Genomic DNA, 19,025 nt, shown 5'->3' on the forward strand with positions numbered 1-19,025 from the left:
AAAAATAAACCCCTTAGTCTTTTCAGCAGGTCTTACACAATAATGAAAAATACTTTTTAGTCTAGTTCAAAGATGTAGTGGGGTAGAAAGTACAGAGGCCTTCTCTCAAATGTAGTTAAGTTAAAGTAAAAAGTATCCGCTTTAAAATGTTCTTAAATAAGGTACAGATACACAGATACCTAAAATCTACACTGAAGTACTGTACTTTACTACTTTTACTTCATTATGTTCCAACACTGTTGCTATGGCAACAGTCCTAATCTTTCATTACTCTGAAACGCATGGATTGACCAGTCCAAGAATAGCCGTGTTGTCCTCATTACCGTGTATTATCCTCATATATGTAGTAAGTGACAGTGCACACGCTCCAGTACAAAGCATTATGGTATTACCTGTATCAAAGCGCACCTGTACAAGCCGCCAGGCTCACGATTAAACTACACAGAGCTGTAATCCAGTCGGGTTTAAAGCATGAGTCCTCTGATCTCCTCTGTCTATCATACAAAGGTTTCACAAAAGGAAAGCAGGGCCACTGGACATTGGTGAATGGAATCACCTTTATCTTCATACACTCTCACCAAATGTTGGGTTTTATGCCATCACACCATTCAATAGGCCACTTATATTTAAAGGGCCCATATTATGCTATTTTCTGATCTATGTTATAATGTTGTTTCCTCTTAAAAAAAATACACAGTTGGGTTTTGGTTTATTCATACGTTTAACATATACACACTGCATATTTAGGGAATATTAGAGGAGTTCTTCTCTCAAACTGAAAACACTCTGTTCCATCTTGTGATGTCATATGGCAGTACAGGAAGAGCTCCACTGTATTTTTAAACTCCATACACCTTCAGTAGAATTTTTGGATTATTTCAGATTTGGAATTGCCCATCTCTACTGAACAAAAGGTAAAAGGTAGTTGTTAACTTGAAAACTACCCCTTTGTGATATCACAAGGTGGAACAGAGCATTTTGAGCTTTAGAGATAAAGAATACTTATAAATCAAACACAACTTCAGGTATGTTTTTGATGAAGTGACAGCATTCTAACACGGCTAAAAGCTCACAAGAGTCATTTTTGCGTAATATAGGATCTTTGATTCAGATGGGGGCAGCTAAAATGTATATTGTTTTAAAGGAGGTTTCTGTTGCAACATCACAGGTTTTAGGATCTAAACACCAATAAAAATGATCACGTTCAATATTTGTGAATTTATCCATTGTATGTTTAAAATTTTCATTTCTGTGCTTTACTGAGGGCTCTCACTGTCAGCTCAGTCCTTGTTATACCCTGCTTCATGAGAGATATAATACTCCCTACAACAGAAGCATAACCAATCTGGACTAGATTGGAATAGACAACACTATCACATTGTCTTGAGAGTTCATGTCTCTGGGTGTACATAAACTCCAGCGTCAGGCCTTTTCTCTTCAACTCTCAAGATACTCAAATTTTACATATTTCATGGCAAAGTACAATATTATTACAAAAAAAAAATATCTGTCTCTTGCCCCCATCTGGGAGTATGACATCCCCACATTCTAGAATCTGAAAGGGGATCAGTAGATGTTTTGAGAAATAAATATTGAAATACATTTTTATTTGTTCATAATAAATTGAAACTTGTGAATAATCAAGAAATCAGGAAATATTCAAAAACCTATTGAAATAATGATACACTGACCCTCGTATAGTTCACTAATGATGTGTTTCTTGAATTAAAATTGTGTCAAGGTCATGTACAATTGCTACTATTCTACTATAACCCATAATCTTGTATATAGACTGTAATCTCATGGAGGAATCACTGCAATACAAAGAAATGTCTAAAAATTTGTCACTTCACCATTATAGTTCAATTATCATCAAGGCCAAGGTGAAGAGGCTGAAGTGAATAGACTTAGAGCGTGCATGAAGTGTCTTTGATGAGTACGAACACAAGCTGCAGATTAAAAAAAACGCCATCTTAAGTGTTTTTAAGTTCCTTCCATTAGAAAATCAGTATTAAAGCTCTAATAGACTGCTCCTTCAGCGAGTCAGCCACTGTGGAGAGTCACTTCAAATCCTGCTCCACTAATTAAGATCCATTATCTGAGGCTAAAGCTGCTCTGTGCTGCGAACTTATGAGGAAACTTTGTACTTTAACTCTACCACCCAGGAAAAGTGGGATTTCTGTATGCACCTTGATCCTTTATTATGATCTAAATTTGGCATTGAGAATCAATTAAGGCTGAACAATTTGGATTTTTTTCTTTTTTCTGTTTTGAAAGCATTATGATTGTGATTAAATTCGTGGTTTAATAGTAGAATTCTATTTAAAGGTCCTATAATATGCAAAATTGACTCTTGTGAGATTAAAACCATATTGGAATGCTGTTACCTCATCAAAAACATACTTACATACATATTTTGTTTTATTCACTCATGTTAAAGTAATCCTTTTTAGTCTGTCTACATCTTCAAAGCTCACATGAAGCGGTAGTTCTCAACTTTTACCTTTAGTTCAGTAGAGATTGGCAGTTCCATGGATGAAATAATCTAAATTATTCTAGTGAAAGTGTATGGAGTTTAAAAACAGTGGAGCATTAAAGTGTTTTCTGTTGGAGATAAAAAATAAAAATAAAAAAAAACTCAGCCTAAATATGCAGGGTTTATGTGTTAAAAATGTGTGAATGAAACAAAGCACAACTCCAGGTATGTTAGTGATTAGGAAACAACATTATACAGATCAGAAAAAAAGCTATATAGAACCTTTAATAAACGCATTTTAAACGCATCCAGAAGAATTGACAAGAATTGACACTGAAATATGAACTAACTGACAGGCTGGGTTAGCAGTTTTTAATGTGGAACAAGACAAGATATTTTCTCATTTGTAGAGGAAATTTTGGTTCTTCAAAATGGCAGCAATTGTGTCCAGTCAAAATATGTTTTGAACTGATTCTGAGTAATATTGCATCCGAAATTAAATGAAACTAAATATTGTGTCCCTGATGCACTGAGGCTTGAATGTATGGTGTGTGTTGTATGTATTTGTTTTTGTTTTTCTTTTATTATTTATGTATTGTGCATGACCAGAGATGCCCTTTGGGATTAATAAAGTTGTTGATTGATTGATTGAAATTGGATTTAAAATTGTAGTATCATGATAACGCTGTATTGCAGAATAGAGCGCGTGTAGCCCAGCTCTATAATAACATGCAGTGCTTTGTTGTAATTGCAGGTGCCGTCCACCGTGCGCGCTGTGGGGAACGAGAGGATCTTGGCCCTGAGACAGAGGACGCAGATGTTGTGGGAGGCCTATTTCTCTTCTGTTGATAAGATAGTCCTAACTACACTCGAGGTGAGACCCTGAATTATACAGTTATACAGTTATAGCCTTGATTTTGGTAACAAGTTTTGTATTTCTGTTGTGGTGCTCTTAAAAGACTGACTGCCTTTGTGAACATGTTTTTGTGTTACTGTTGTGGCTCCTGTAAAAGACTTAAAGGTGCACTATGTAATTTTTCTATGAAGGGTCCGCCACCTGGTCTCCATGGAGATGTTATTGTTTTGCAGAGAATGTTTCATGGTGTGGCAGTAAATGTATCAAGCACATGATGTAATCAGACCAAGTTACAGGGTGCATGCTTTTCAGGGTTGTTTTTCAGCAATTAAAACACAATGTAATTCAATAAATACAATACAGTTATGTTATTTATTTAGTTAAAAGGACACTAAACACCAAAATCACTTTTTTTCTATTGATTCTAGCTGTGTAAATGGGTCTAAAATAGAAATGTATACCTATCCCTTGACTTATTTTGGTATTTTAGTTCATATTTGTTAAAACTACGGCCAGTATATTTGAATTTTCTTTGGTTTGGACTAACTGCCTCCAGTGAGTCAGATGCAGGTTATTGCATGACGAGCACAGCCACTAGAGTCTACGGGCGGAACAAGAGGAGCCCCTCTCAGCCCCGCCCCTACCTGGCACCGCTGGTCACTGCGATGTCCCGCCATGTCTGGAGAAAAGGGAAACGGCGTGATCCAAGCACAAATATCCAATGTCTGGAGCACACCGGTTTCGCACCATGTCACCCCACACCCGCTCTACCCAAAGCACTGGCCACCCGCTCCCCCAAACCTGCCCAGCACCTCTCGCTCTGGGGGATTTTTCAGATTTTGCTTAGGAACGGCATAAATCCTCAGGACAGTGTTTAATGGCTCTTTAAAGCAACATCACCATGGAGACAAACATGTGGCATATTCCCTCCATTAGAAAAGTTACATAGAGCATCTTTAAGGGAAACATAAAACTGGTAACATGCAACCAAACCTAATTTATTAAGTTTATCCAATATACCTACACATACATATACAGTACTTTGCATCTTGCATTCCCTGAAGGTGTGGTGCTCGCTGTAAGCACTGCTCTGTCTGAAGCTCAAGTACTCCAGTTAATTTGGGCTTTATTTGAACACAATCTGACCTGAAAGAATTGACTTAGATGGAATTACAACAGGTAAGCTGATTTGTACTGTTAAGCAAGTCCCTCTCAAATCAAATTACAATCACAAGTCAGTTAGGAAGTCTCACCTTTTTTGTTGAAACACCTAAACAGGACCATGAACACATTACCATAGAGATACATGTTTAACACCCCCAGCATGACATTACTGCAAAGCGTCAATAGTTACTGATAGTGTTTTCCTTTACCTTGAGACAACCATGAGTCAGACACAGGGTGTATGTTATATTTATGTTGCTTGCATGTTGTTTTTACACTGAATCCAAACCGACAAGTCATAACTCATATTTGCAGCTTAATAATATATGATCTTTATATATTACTCTACATTTGGGGATTTCTTTACAAGGCCGGTCGGATGTGAGGCCCTTTGAACACATCTCCCTAGACTTTTGACTACAGTTGGTGCAGCCATAGTAAAAGAGCTACCCCGTAATCATAGAGATAGGAGGGCGCATTGGCTCAGAAGATGTCGGGAGAGGAGCAGATGACAGGACCGGACCAAACCACAAAAACGTCCTGACAAAGATGGTGTTTACAGAGCAGTGTTGTTTTTGTAGCTGTTTTTACTTTGGCAAAAGCGAAACTGCCCATTCTGGACCATCCTGTTTGAGAAATGGCAGAAGGAAAGTGTTTAATTATATTTGAATTATGTTGCCTCAAGTTCCCAGAAAACCAGGAACAAGGTTTTGGTGAATAGAGTGAGTTTAAGGTCAGGGCATGGTAATATTTGTGTTCTGTAGACTTTGTTACATTAATTAATAATTCTAATTTAAGGTGATATTATTGTTAAAGGACCTATATTGCGCAAAATGGACTTGTGAGGTGTAAGTCATGTTGGAATTTTGGTAACTCCTCAAAAACATACCTGGAGTTGTGTTTTGTTTCATTCACACATGTTTGAGTAATCCTTTATTATTAGTCTCTCTACAGCTCCTTTTCCTATATTACCACATGACATCACAAGGTGTTTTCTGTTTGAGAGCGCCTAAATATTCAGGGTTTGTGTGTTAAACATGTGAATGAAAAACAAAACACAACTCCAGGTATGTTTTTGAGGAGTTACCAAAATTCCAACATGACTTACACCTCAGGAAACAACATTAAAACATAAATCAGAAAATAGCGTGGGCCTGTTAAGGTAAACTCTATTGTCCATGTAAAGAAATTTGTCCTCTGTATTTAACCCTGAAGTAAACCTGGACTAGACCAGGACTAAACGAGGACTAGAACAGGACCAAATCAAATCTACATCAAAACAAAAACTGGACTCAATCCAATATCAAACCAGGATGTATAAAATGTAAGTGTGAACAAGGCCTTCAAATCTGTGCTGAATCACTGGCACAGGAGTGGGCAATTATTTTTTCCATGGGGCCAAAAGAGAAACAGAAAATACTGTGGAGGACTGGGCCAAAATTTAACTCAGTTCTGCATAATATTAATTGTATTTCTTTATAAAAAGCAGTAAATAACATTGTTTTGACAAGTTGGTAAGACTGGTAAGAAAATCTGTTATGTAATGAAAAAGGGTGCCTTACAAAAATTGTCTTTTTAAAAAATACCTCTAAAATAAAAGTAATGCAGCTTTAGTCCACGCATGAGGTAAAACTAAAAAAATATGTTTATTTTGTAATTCCAAATGATCTTAAACAGGCTGGTCAGAGTCAACCAAAAAGCTGTATGTGTCCCAGGAATTGTACAATGCCCAGGTTTTCACTAGTATAAGATGGGCAACCGCAGTGCACCTGGAGGAACATTCTGAAGATGTACAGCTACTGTTTTTTATTTCATTCACACATGTTCATTCTTCTCCAAAGCTCAAAATACCTTGTGTCCACCTTGTGATGTCATGAAGCTGTAGTTTTCAAGTTAACAGCTACCTTTTACCTTTTGTTCTGTACAGATTGGCAATTATAGAGCTGAAATTATGCAAATGATTCTAGTGGTGTGAAGGTGTATGGTGTGTATTGCCACAGGACATCTCAAGTTGGAACAGTGTTTTTTGTTTGAGAGAAGAAATAAATATGCAGGATTTATGTGTTAAACATGTGTGAATGAAACAAAACACAGCTCCAGGAATGTTTGTGATGAGGAAACAACATTATAACCTGGATCAGAAAATAGCGTAATACAGTATGGGCCCAATACAGGTTAAGTTAGGTTTGTTTTGCAGATTTGAGAGGCAGGACCTACATTTCCCATTTCATTCATCCACATTATGTACAATAAACACATATAAAAACACAATTAGAAAATAAAGTGTTACAGCGCTCCAGTGCAGAATGGTTTGTTCCATAAACATTAGTTAAATTCATCCATCACGCTTGGCTAAAATTAACCAGGCTGGCGCCACCTAGTGCCTCCACTCAATTTCATTTCTCTCCAACAACTAGGTCAGGAATTGGAATACACTAGACGGTTCGCAAAAACCCCGGAAGTGCGAGTTCAGGCACCAGCCAATCAGCGAAGGGTGATATATTCAATGTTGTCAGTGATTCCCAAGATTGAGGATTTAAAGCCGGAACAAAGAGAATGTTTGGTGAATTTTATCAAGGGGAAAGACGTTATTGCCCTTCTTCCTACGAGATTTGGGAAACACTTAATATACCAGTTAACCCCGTTAGCGCCGCATTACATACGTCATCACCAGATAGCAGCGATTGTTTAAATGAAAAAAATACCTGCCTACCATCGAGCAAACGAATTCTAACACTTTGAGGTCAGACGGTTTCTATGAAGTAAACCCGGCTGATGAATCAGACTATTTACTTAATGGTGCACTGTGTCATTTTTCTAGTTTGTCTCCATGGAGATGTTATTTCTTTGCTTGTAAAGCTCCACGGCAAGGCATTAAATGTATGTCTCATTTTGCATTTATTTAATTAAGTGTTTTATTGCTCTAAAATACTTTGAAATACGTCTCTCAACTTCTCAGATTTGACCCGTGACTTCGCTTGGTCACTCTGCCTCCTTGTCTCCATGGAGATTAATACATACCATCCACCAGAAAAGTTACATAGTAGGGGTGTAACGATATCCAAGTCTCACGATACGATATCATCACGGTATGAACCTCACGGTAAAATATTTATTACCTACCGTCAAGTGAACGAATTTTAATGCTGCGAGGTCAGACGGTTTCTATGAATGATGGATCAGGCTAGGACTAAAATCACAATAAATATTAAATATATATAAAAACAAATGATTTTTCCAAGACAAACATACTAAAATTGATAGATAAATAGATTACAATGTATTCATAAGTACGATAGCAGCCTGAACGAAGCTCCTATTAAAACATACGATCATCTAGCTGGAGGATTTCTTTACTAGAATACCAGACACAGGGATAACATACATACTCTATACAGGAAATCACAAAATCGATGCCATTTATCCATTAAGCTATTAATCCATTAACCTACTGAAAAAATCTATAACTTGGTGTCAGACTATACAAAGTGCTCTGTAATGTGTTGTGTATGGGGCTGTATATTAATATTAAGTGTTCATTATGTTCTGGCTGTATCCATAGATTAGAGAATCAATGAAAAATTACAAGACAAGGGACCAAGTTTAAACAATTTAATTTACATAATGATTTTTTTCCTTCTCTCTATTGTCTCTTATTATTAGCGCAGACAACATTTGCGTCACATGAATACTGTTACGTGTATCTTTGCTTTCTCATCTTTCCTTTCGCTGGCGGTTAACATAACAAAGGTAGCCACTCATAAATAATTTACAGACATGAAACGCCACTCTTGACCTTCTACAAGCCATTTTGAGATGTATTTTTAGACGACTTGCGACTGAAGTTAAATAATATTGGAGTGTAAAGAAGCGCGTGCCTTAGGTTGGGCCTGGTCCGCGTTTTTCCCGGTCGGTGGCGGTCCCTGGTGGGTCGGCGTCGGTGGGATTGTGACTGGAGATAATAAAGCAGAGGTTGTGGAGGTTGGTGATAAGCTGCTTATATACATACAGGAGGGAGAAGGAGGGAGGGAGGGGGTAAAAAAAAAAAAAAAAAAGGAGGGTGAATGGGAGAAATTGGGAGAGGAAAGGAGCAAGAGGGGGAAGAGATAAAGAGAGACAAGGAGGAGGATGGGGAGAGACATAAAGAGAGAGAGGAGGAGGATGGGGAGGGAGATAAAGGGAGAGAGTGCGAGTGGAGAGGGAGGGATGGAGAGAGGAGGAGACGGGGGATGGAGAGAGGGAGAGAGAAATAGGAGGGAGGAGGAGGATGGGGAGGAAGGGAGAGAGGGAGGGAGAAAGAGGGGGGAGAGATAGAAGGAGACGGTGAGAGTGGAGAGGGGTAGAGAGGGAGAAGGGAGGATTGAGAGAGGGGGAAAGAAAGAGGAGGGAGCAGGAGTGGGAGAGAAAGGGAGCGAGAGGGGGAAGAGATAAAGAGAGGAGGAGGAGGATGGGGAGGGAGATAAAGGGAGACAGTGTGAGTGGAGAGGGAGGAGAGAGAGGAGCATGAGGGGGACTGAGAGAGGGGGAGAGAAAGAGGAGAGAGGAGGAACAGGGGGGAGAAAGATGGAGAGAGGAGGAGACAAAGGAGAGAGAGCAGTGGAAGACAGTGGGAGAGGAAGGGAGAGAGAGATGGAGACAGAGGAAGAAGGAGAGATAAAAGGAGACGGCGAGAGTGGAGAGGGAGTGAGAAAGGGATAGAGAGGGAGAAGGAGGGAGAAAGGAGTAGAGAGGGAGAGCGAAAGAGAAGGGAGGATTGGGAGAAGGAGAGAAGAGGGAGAAAGATGGAGAGAGGGGGAGAGATGGAGACAGACTAGGAGGGAGAGATGAAAGGATGCGGTGAGAGTGGAGAGGGAGGAAGAAAGAGGGAGAGAGAGGAGGAGAGAAAGAGGAGAGAGGGGGAGAAAGATGGAGAGAGGAGGAGAGAGAGAGAGGGAGGAGGCGTGGGAGACAGTGGGAGAGGAGGAGAGAGGGGGGAGAGATGGAGACAGAGGAGGAGGGAGAGATAACAGGAGACGTGAGAGTGGAGAGGGAGGGAGAAAGGGGTAGAGAGGGAGAGAGAGAAGGGAGGCTTGAGAGAGAGAGAGGAGGGAGGAGGAATGGGAGACAGTGGGAGAGGAAAAGAGAGGGAGGGAGAGGAGAGGGAAGAAATAGAGAGAGGGAAGAAAGATAGAGAGAAGGATGGAGAGAGAGGAGGGGGAGAGAGGGGAAGAGATGGAGACAGGGAGACAGAAAAGGATGTAAAGGAGAGAGGAAAAGAGAAAAAGAGAGGAGCTGAAGAGGAGACAGCTGTGCGTTCAGGCTGTGGTCTGAGGGCAGGATGAGGCTGCCCCCTGCTGGTAGTGGGGATAAGCAACAGCAGATGGGAATAAAATGGCAAGCTTCTTAAATATTAAATGATTCAACTTTAGATTTCTTAATAAATTGCAAAATTGCTCCATACCTGAGCAACTTTACTGCTTTATCTCTCATAAAATTGTACTGTAAAAATAACAGAAATAGTAAATAGTTGTAATGACCTAAATTTCTATTGTTATCCACTTTGTAGATTAAGAAAAGTTGAAATATGGTTTATGTGTGTGTTATATGGGACTTTTTTTCATTTTTGAATAATCATTAAATCTGCAACTTGCACTAACCAAATAATAGGCCATATCATAAATGATTTTATAGACACACTGTAACTCGGTGGGGGTCAGGACTGGCACTGAACTGGGGGTCTAGAGGAGATTTTTAAATATTATTTGGAAATTATGACTCTATTTATTTTTATTTATTTATTTTATTTTAGTAAATTTCATTATAATTAGGTCAATGAACTGTAGCCTATATTAATTATACTGTCCGAATAAACAACATCAAACCCCCTGAGTCACACATTTTGGCACTTCGTTGTTTTTATTCTTGCTTTTGTCATTTTCTTTTACAATGTGGGTCTGGCCTGAAAAGTTTAGGACCTTCTGCCCTCTACTGTGAAAAACAAACAGAGATACTCTCCTAGTCAAACTTTTTTCTTCTTTATTTCGATGATTGTTTGCATTATAAATTCACTCTGAAGACATTAAAATTACAAATGGACACAGATGAAAAGATACACTCAAAATAACCATAACCAACTTAAAAATATGCCCCCTTTGCTTTGAATCTTGCTTTGCACTTTTGGCATTTCTTGGCCCTGACAAGGCCAACTTCATCTGGAAGCACATTGAGAGAAGGCCAAGTTTTTGCAGCACTGTTGAAAAGCAAAAACTCCTTTGAGGATTTGAATATAAAATAACAAAAAATATTTAGTTAACATTTTTTCTTTACTACGTAATTCCTTATATCTTGCATTGTATATCTGATGTCTTTGAAGCATTGTTGAAAAGTAAAGGGTGCCTATTTGCTACTTGCTACTTGGATTTGAATATAAAATACCATAATAATAAAAAAAAAGTTAACCTTTAGATTATGTAGTAAAGAATACTACTACTTAATTCCATTTATCTTGCATCATATATTTGATTTGATCTAAAATGTAGAAAGTACTAAATGTACAGAAACAAAAAAACATTCAATCAGAGGGTATGTCCAAACTTTTGACTGGTAGTGTAATAACAATTCCTGGAAACTTTTATTGTCTATATATGTCTGTTTTTATGAGAACTTTCAATCACCCTGCTAGTCCCAGTGCATCCGTGCCCCTCTGAACCACCGTGACTCATGATCCTCTGTGTTTCTGTGCTGTGCCTTTACAGATCATCAAGGACCGCGTTTTCTCTCACGTCTCGAGGAACAAATATATGTGGAACTCTTTACCCGGAGGTCTGTTTGTCCTGCCCGAATATTCAACTCACCTGGCTCACTTCCCCTTCTACTACCTGGGCCTGGGTAAGGAATGAAAACTCTGCATAAACTACTGCAAGATTAATCGCAATCGAATCAAAATCACAGTTTGAATGACGCAATTAGCAAAGGCGGACATTTTTAAGTACCGTAACTTAGTCCACAAACAACAGAATGCATATCTTGTGCATAAAAACAAACTAATCCTGCAGTTTAGCTCAGTACAAATGTTCTGAAATGTGATTCTAGTATTATTTTTTTCCGGTCATATATCAGATTTGTGAAGTTTGAACAGAATCTTGATATTAAAGGGCCTATATTAACCTATTTTCTGAAACTTGGATTAGTTTCGTGCTGTATTATGCTATTTTCTGATCTATTTTGTAATGTTGTTTCCTCATCACAAACGTACCTGGAGTTTTGCTTTTATTTCATTCACACATTTGAAGGTTGTATAGAAGATTTTTTAAGGAAAGAGAAATACAGCGACAGCCCTTTTTCAAATGTTGTGCATGCGTGACACCACCTTCCTCCTCCACAGCTCCCTCAGTAGAAACATCTCCTCCCGCCTCCTTACTCTAGAAATCACACTTGTTTACATCCAGTGCGTGTTCAGAATTACTGTTGAAGTGACCTGTCTAGAAATAATTTAGCGACACGTCAGTTTTTAGACCCTTTGTCTGCTTCATTTGCGCAATCGCTGGAAGGAATCTCCAAGAATCACCTCAGTTTGGCTTTGCTCCTTTTCTCCTTCTCTTCTTCTTTCAGCGACCTCAAAAACGGACTTTCTTTTGCGGCGAACTCGTCGTGGATTCTCGTGTGCCATCTCAAGAAACTTTGTGTGAACTGCGAGGAAACTACAGTTTAAAAAAGCCTCTAAGAACTGCTGCATAAACCACATAATCCCCGCGTGCTGGCGAGTCAGTTACACTAGAAACATAGGGAGTTTGATTGACAACCTAACAGCCAATAGAAAATGAGGTTGCCTTGTTATCTGTTGGCTGATGTTTATCTGGCCTCACTACGTCCACAGTTGATAGATTTTCATTCTTTTTTTTTTTTTGGTCATCATAATTACAAGGCTACTGCATCTCTGTAAAGGTATTTTAAACTTTCATTGACAATTTGAAACAAAAAATAATAATCCTCCATACAACCTGTAATACACAAACTACATATTTAGGTCTTTCTCTTAAACAGAAAATCCACTGTTCCACCTTATGATGTCATGTGATGATACAGGAAGGGCTCCACTGTGTTTGCTGATTTTTTACTTACAAAAAGGTAAAAAGAAGCTGTTAACTTGAAAACTACTAGTTTATGATATCACAATGTGGAACAGAGCATTTTGAGAAGAGAGATTAATGATAAAAATTACTGAAACATGTGTGAATGAAACAAAACACAATTCCAGGTATGTTTTTGATGAGGTAACAACATTATAACATGGCTCAAAGCTCACAAGAATCTAGTTTGTGTAATATAAGATCTTTAAAACATAAATTACAAAACCACCATTGCAATGTTATCCGAAAATTCCCAAGTGGATATTTTTCCCGAATCGCTCCACCCCGACACAAAGTAAACAACAAAATGTGCACAAACTTATTCAAATCAATGCCTCCTGTTAGCAAATCGTGATTGCGTGTTTAAAGCGTCGAAAGGCAGTGTATTGAGAGAGCGGAGGAGGCAGACGCCGTAATCAAAGGTGCTTGAGACATAATGAAGTATTTACATGAGTGGGTGGAAGTCTGAGGGCCTTTCACTGGTTTATTTAGCAGCCATTTTAAGTCTGTTTTACTTGTGTTTGGAATGTTAATGATGTGAAACGGTTATGAGAAAATAGAACTTACTTGGACGGGCAGACATGAGGGACAATGCTGCAAAGTTGAAATTGTATGAAACATGAAAAGAAAAGCTACAAGAAGAATTTATTTTATTTTATCCAATGAAATTATTGCCTAATCATAATATAATAATAATAATAATAATAATAATAATAATATTTGTGCCTATTGCTACGCTCATGTGGTTCTTGGAAACTCGGGGTTCCAACTTGCTTGCATTCATGTGCTTTTGTCTCAGAAAGTCTGGACAGTGCCTCCACTCAATTTCATTTCTCTCCAGCGACTACGTCAGGAATCAAAATACACTAGACGGTTTGCAAACACCCCGGAAGTGCAAGTTCGGGCACCAGCCAATCAGGAAAGAGCCATACATTCTGTGTTGGCAACGATTCCTGAGATCAAGGATCTAAAACCGGAACAAAGAGAATGTTTGGTGTATTTTATCAAGGGGAAAGACGTTATTACCCTACTTCCTACAGGATTTTGGCAAAAGCTCAATATACCAGTTAGCCCTTATTACATAGCGCCGCATTACATACGTGACTACCAAACAGCAGTCCATCCAAAATCCAAAATCCAAAATACCAAATACCTTTGAGCGAACGAATTCTAACACTGAGAGGTCAGACGGTTTGTACGAAGTGAAACGAAGTAAAACCGGCAAATAAATCAGGCTAGGATTTTGACGTCACCAATAATAAAATCACTCAATCCACTCATTAACAGTATTTAATAGAGTTAATCAGTAAGATTTCTTGTTGATATTCTTCTTAAAAGTTTAATATAATGGTTTAAGTTTACTTAAGCAACACTAATGTTACATCTGCATTTATTTAAACAATCATGCCGAGTCTTTCTGCAAAACTGTTGCTTTTATGAAATGGACAACTGACTGTAAACCCCTGAGTATAATTATGTTTAGTCAAAGAGTTAGATAAATAGACAAATTAGCTTAATTTTAGTCCATCTCATTCTCCACACAGCAGGTGATGTCAGGTGTGGAAGTCAGGCTGCATGTTTCGTGAGTTGTTTTTCCAAGTTGTTTTTCTGACTTGTGTGAGCGTTCTTGTGCATTTTTCAACCCAAGTTCCCGAGGGCCACGTGAACGCAGCAAATGTCTAACATGAAATATGTCTTGGTCCATTGTCTGCTACAGTTTATATTGTAGAAAAGATGCATCACATTTGGTTGCAAATAGGGTGACACATATACTATCATTATGCTGTAGTCCAATCTATCTGTATTTTTCTATTTGAGTTATAGTATTATCAACAGGCCTATTGTTTCCTGATGCTATCTCGGATCATTTTTGATCTACATGATTTCGTTGTATAGTTTGCATGAATACCTTGTGTGTAACTTGTATGTTTTGTTGTTTTGTCCAGGAGTGAGCCCGGGTCAGGAGTTCACTGCAGTGATCCACGCTGTCTCTCCTCTGGTTTCTCAGTCTCAGCCAATCATGAAGCTGCTGCAGGTCGTCTCCAAGTCCAAGTACTGCTCCCAGGTAACATGATATACGTACAGGTCCTGCTACATTATATATAAATACTACAAATGCAGAACTAATGTATCTCAGACTGTATCAGATCTGTGGAGAGGTGAATGCACTCACAGTAAGAATGCGTATTTGTCAAGGTATTTTTGAGCACTAAATTGCCCTGCTATGGAACATTTAAAAGAGGGGGTATTTTACTTCTATGGGGTATTAACTGTGCAGGCTGAGCATTGCACAGAATGTTACCACTAACTGTAAGGAGAGCTCAAATAGGACCTCAGAGAGTTGACTAAAATACTCAAATGTGCATGGATGACTTCTAAAACCTCTTTAGGCAGATTTTAGAGGAGGGAACATTATAACATGGTAGAAAGCTAAATAATTTTGCATAATGCCCCCTCATTATGAAGACAAGCACAGAGACAAGCAGGTGGCCAGAAAGGTTGCGCCGTGTACCTTTAAAAAACATACATAATGAATGTGTTTGTGTGTTTTCAGATCATCATTTTGTGGAACAGTGAGAAGCCTCCTCCCAGTCGCAGTAAATGGCCCCCAATGCCAGTGCCCCTCACAGTGACAGACGGACGCAGGAAGGTAAGACTTTAGGCTGGGTATCATTCAGAAGCTGCCAATACGATATATACCTCAATACACAGGCCACGGTACAATACATGTCTCAATACAGTGATACGATACAATTCAGTACTGTATATTTCAAATTGATTCGATACAGTTAAATTCTTCGTACGTGTTGTGAAAAGTTCATGAAATCCAAACAATTTATTCCTCAAAATGTCAAAATGTCAAATGTGTTTCATAAATGAGTTTCCTTTCTCTAAACAAGCAACAAAACTGTAGCACCAAAACAAAATAATTTGTGAAATATACCAAAAAATACTATTGATACAGTAGCCTACGATATTGATACTGTATCATCACATTAAATTATATGATATATTCATATTTTAATATTTTTGCACAGCCCTATAAGATATGCACTTTAACACCAATACACACAAGTAGTATGAGTTATAACCCTAAAAGATGAATGGAAGAATGCATAGGTCCAAAGAGAAGGATGAAATTCAGTCAACTAGAAGTACTGTATAAGTATTGAGTAGATGTAAAGTAAAACTAGAAATTTTACTTTCTTCATAATCTATCTATCCAGCCATCCATCCATCTATCCATCCATCGATGTATCTATTCATCTATCCGTCTATCCATTCTTCCATTTATCCATTTATCTATTTGAACCTCCTTTTCCCTAAATGCAGTATATACCAAACACAAGTGCATTTTCACAACAGAAGAAACAGAAGAGTAGATTGTAAAAATACAATATATGAAAAGTACTTATAAAGTGTAAGTGTTTACTTCAGCATAAAAAATAAATGGACTCGTGTGTTTCCTTGACAGTGAAAGTGAAAGTAAAATAGATATATTGGTGCATAAATGTGTACAAAATGAAAATACACAAAAATATAAAATTCGTTTTCATAAAAAGAATTATCAATCTACATTAGGGTTATCAAATATTGATAATCAGATGCTAAATGATACTGATACTAATATTAATATGATACTAATACTAATACTGAAAGAAGATACTCATTTGAGCAGGTATCAATACTTTTTAAAAATCAAAGATCCAATTTTAGCTTTCCTGAAAATTATCTGGGTAATTTTAAGCTCTATTAGAACAAGTATAAGACCTGATAACATAAAAAAGTACTATTATTATTTTGTGTATGAAAATTACATAGTATTACTAAAAAGGGAAAGTTTGAAATTTTAGCACCGTGACAACACTAGTGTACATTTCTCTGTGTAGTTCCACTCTTGTTCATCAGCGTGTTCACTCACCCGTAATGACGCCTCTTTCCTAAATGTCCCTGTATCTTGTATCCTCTGCTTCCTCCTGCATTTTCTGCTTTTGTTTTTTTTCTCGAGGCTAAAATCTTTAGAGATGCACTTACCTCAGTCACTCAGCCTGATTTAAACTGTAACATGATCATCTCTCACTCACTCAACACAATCTGCTCCAGACAAGACAGACGCACGGAAAACCTTTATTCAATCTGAAATGACTCAGGAAATGCAAGAGTGGAAGTGGAAGTGGAAGTACGCCCTTTAAGTAGTAATAACGTTAAACTATATATCAAATCAGGAAGCTGCTGATCATTGCTAATGCTTCTATCACCATTATTCGTTGCTTTTAAAGGTTACATTACAGGGCCCATATTACACTGTTTTCTGATCTGTTATAATGTTGTTTCCACATCCAAAACATACCCGAAGTTGTGTTTTGTTTCATTCGCACGTTTAACTCACAAAGCTTGCATATTTAGTCGTTTTTTTCTCTCAAACAGAAAGCACGCAGTTCTACCTTGTGAGGTCATACAGTAATACAGGAAGTGCTTCACTGTGTTTTTTCAGGCCTGGAATTAAATTAAACTAAAAGTAAAAGGAGCTGTTAACTTGAAGACTACTGCTTTGTGACATCACAACGTGGAGCAAAGTATTTTGAGCTTTGGAGATGTAGGCAGACTAATAAACTAGGATTACTCAAACATGGGAAAATGAAACAAAACACAACTCCAGGTATGTTTTTGAGGAAGTAACAACATTCTAACATGCTCACAAGAATCCATTTTGTGTAATATACAACCTATAAATTAAATGTTAAAAATTAAAGAGAAATTTATAGAAATGTATAAAGCGTGTGTAGTTACTGCTAGCCTGATTCATCAGCCGGTTTCACTTCGTTGGAACCTGTCTGATCTCACAGCGTTAGAATTTTATCACTTGATGGTACGCGGGTACTTTTTTTCATTTAACCAATCGCTGCTATTTCGTCGTGACGTATGTAATGCGCCGCTAATGGGGCTAACTGGTATATTAAGGTATATTAGGAAGGAGGGCAATAACGTCTTTCTCCTTGATAAAATTCACCAAACATTCTCTTTGTTCCAGCTTTAAATCCTCGATCTCGGGAATTGTTGACAACACTGAATGTACGGCTCTTTGCTGATTGGCTGGTGCCCGAACTTGCAATTCTGGGGTTCTTGGAAACCCTCTAGTGTATTCTGATTCTTGACCTAGTCGCTGGAGAGAAATGAAATTGAGCAGATGCACTAGGTGGCACAAGTGAATGCTGTAGAAATACACAAATTTCCAAATACATGCAGTAGTCTTAAATAATTTTGTGCATTATTTTTTTCATTCCATACTCAGGGGTGGTAAGCCACAGCTGCCCTGAGGTAGGCTGACAGAAGAGAGTCTGTCAATCTGCACCACTGGAACTTCAGACCACCACCAACACTCACATACGCAACACTTTCATACAATGTGGGTGAAGTGTCTTGCCTAAGGACACAACAGATTTTGCTACTCGTGCCCCACTGTGGCACCTTGTTTTTCCAGCTGTCTCCCATCTAAGTAAACAAGCCCACCCCTGTTTACTCTTTCACTTATAAGTACATGAGCCTAGCTACTCACTTGAATAATGTTTTAAGATAAAGTACTAACTATAAATTTCTATACATTTAAGAGTAATGTATCATTCTCTCTCTCTTTTCCTCAGACCACTAGTCGCTTCCTTCCTCACGTTTCCATAGAGACGGAGGCGGTGCTTAGCCTGGACGAGGACACAGTGCTGCTGACCAGTGAGGTATGTGTCCCTGATCGAAAGTTGAAATTATGGCAGTATGTATGCTACATATGTTAAGAACTGTATGTAATTTTGAACATCCATGAGTATTGAATATCAAAGCAGTCATGGAATATTTCAAAGATTCATAAGTCAAAGTGAAACTGTTATTTGTAGATAACATATGGCAGTTTCACCAGATTGAAGAAGAACATACAATACTTTTTAAAACTTTTTTTTCATAGTACATGACTAAATATTTCTATACTCTACAAGTCACATTTATTCTGAATACTTGCAGTTCTGGTTTAATCCTTCTTTAGTTGTGGTTCTTGTTAACCATGGGGTATTATCTGGCATAGTTCTGCTTTACTCCTATACTTTGTTACTCCTATATTTTACAGGTAATATCATCCAATAGTTCAGTTTGATCCTATAATATTCTTAGATCTTATGGTACCTGAACTTGACATGTGAATATGTGAATATTTCCAGGTGAACTTTGCTTTCCTGGTTTGGAGGAGTTTCCCAGAGAGGATTGTGGGATATCCCCCTCGGAGTCACTTCTGGGACCCAGTGAAAAGGGTTTGGGGCTACACCTCCAAATGGACCAATGACTATTCCATCGTCCTCACAGGAGCCGCCTTCTACCATCGGTAATAATGACAACATATTTTAATTGTATACAGGTTTTTAAGCCACACAAAGATGCA

At 38.1% G+C, this 19,025-nt stretch overlaps 1 protein-coding gene across 1 annotated transcript in view; it reads left to right on the forward strand.

Annotated features, from left to right (window-relative positions):
* The window catches only part of ext1c (exostoses (multiple) 1c), a 206,607-nt gene that overhangs the window by 180,069 nt on the left and 7,513 nt on the right, over window positions 1-19,025 (forward strand). The window contains exons 5-10 of the mRNA XM_020917681.2: window positions 3,231-3,350; window positions 11,231-11,363; window positions 14,551-14,669; window positions 15,159-15,254; window positions 18,247-18,333; window positions 18,808-18,968. Coding sequence (XP_020773340.1) covers window positions 3,231-3,350; window positions 11,231-11,363; window positions 14,551-14,669; window positions 15,159-15,254; window positions 18,247-18,333; window positions 18,808-18,968 — 716 coding nt within the window. The remainder of the gene's footprint in view (window positions 1-3,230; window positions 3,351-11,230; window positions 11,364-14,550; window positions 14,670-15,158; window positions 15,255-18,246; window positions 18,334-18,807; window positions 18,969-19,025) is intronic.

This window comes from Boleophthalmus pectinirostris, unplaced genomic scaffold, assembly GCF_026225935.1.
Source record: "Boleophthalmus pectinirostris isolate CB_2022bp ecotype Guang Dong unplaced genomic scaffold, ASM2622593v1 HiC_scaffold_21, whole genome shotgun sequence".
Taxonomy (NCBI): domain Eukaryota; kingdom Metazoa; phylum Chordata; class Actinopteri; order Gobiiformes; family Gobiidae; genus Boleophthalmus; species Boleophthalmus pectinirostris.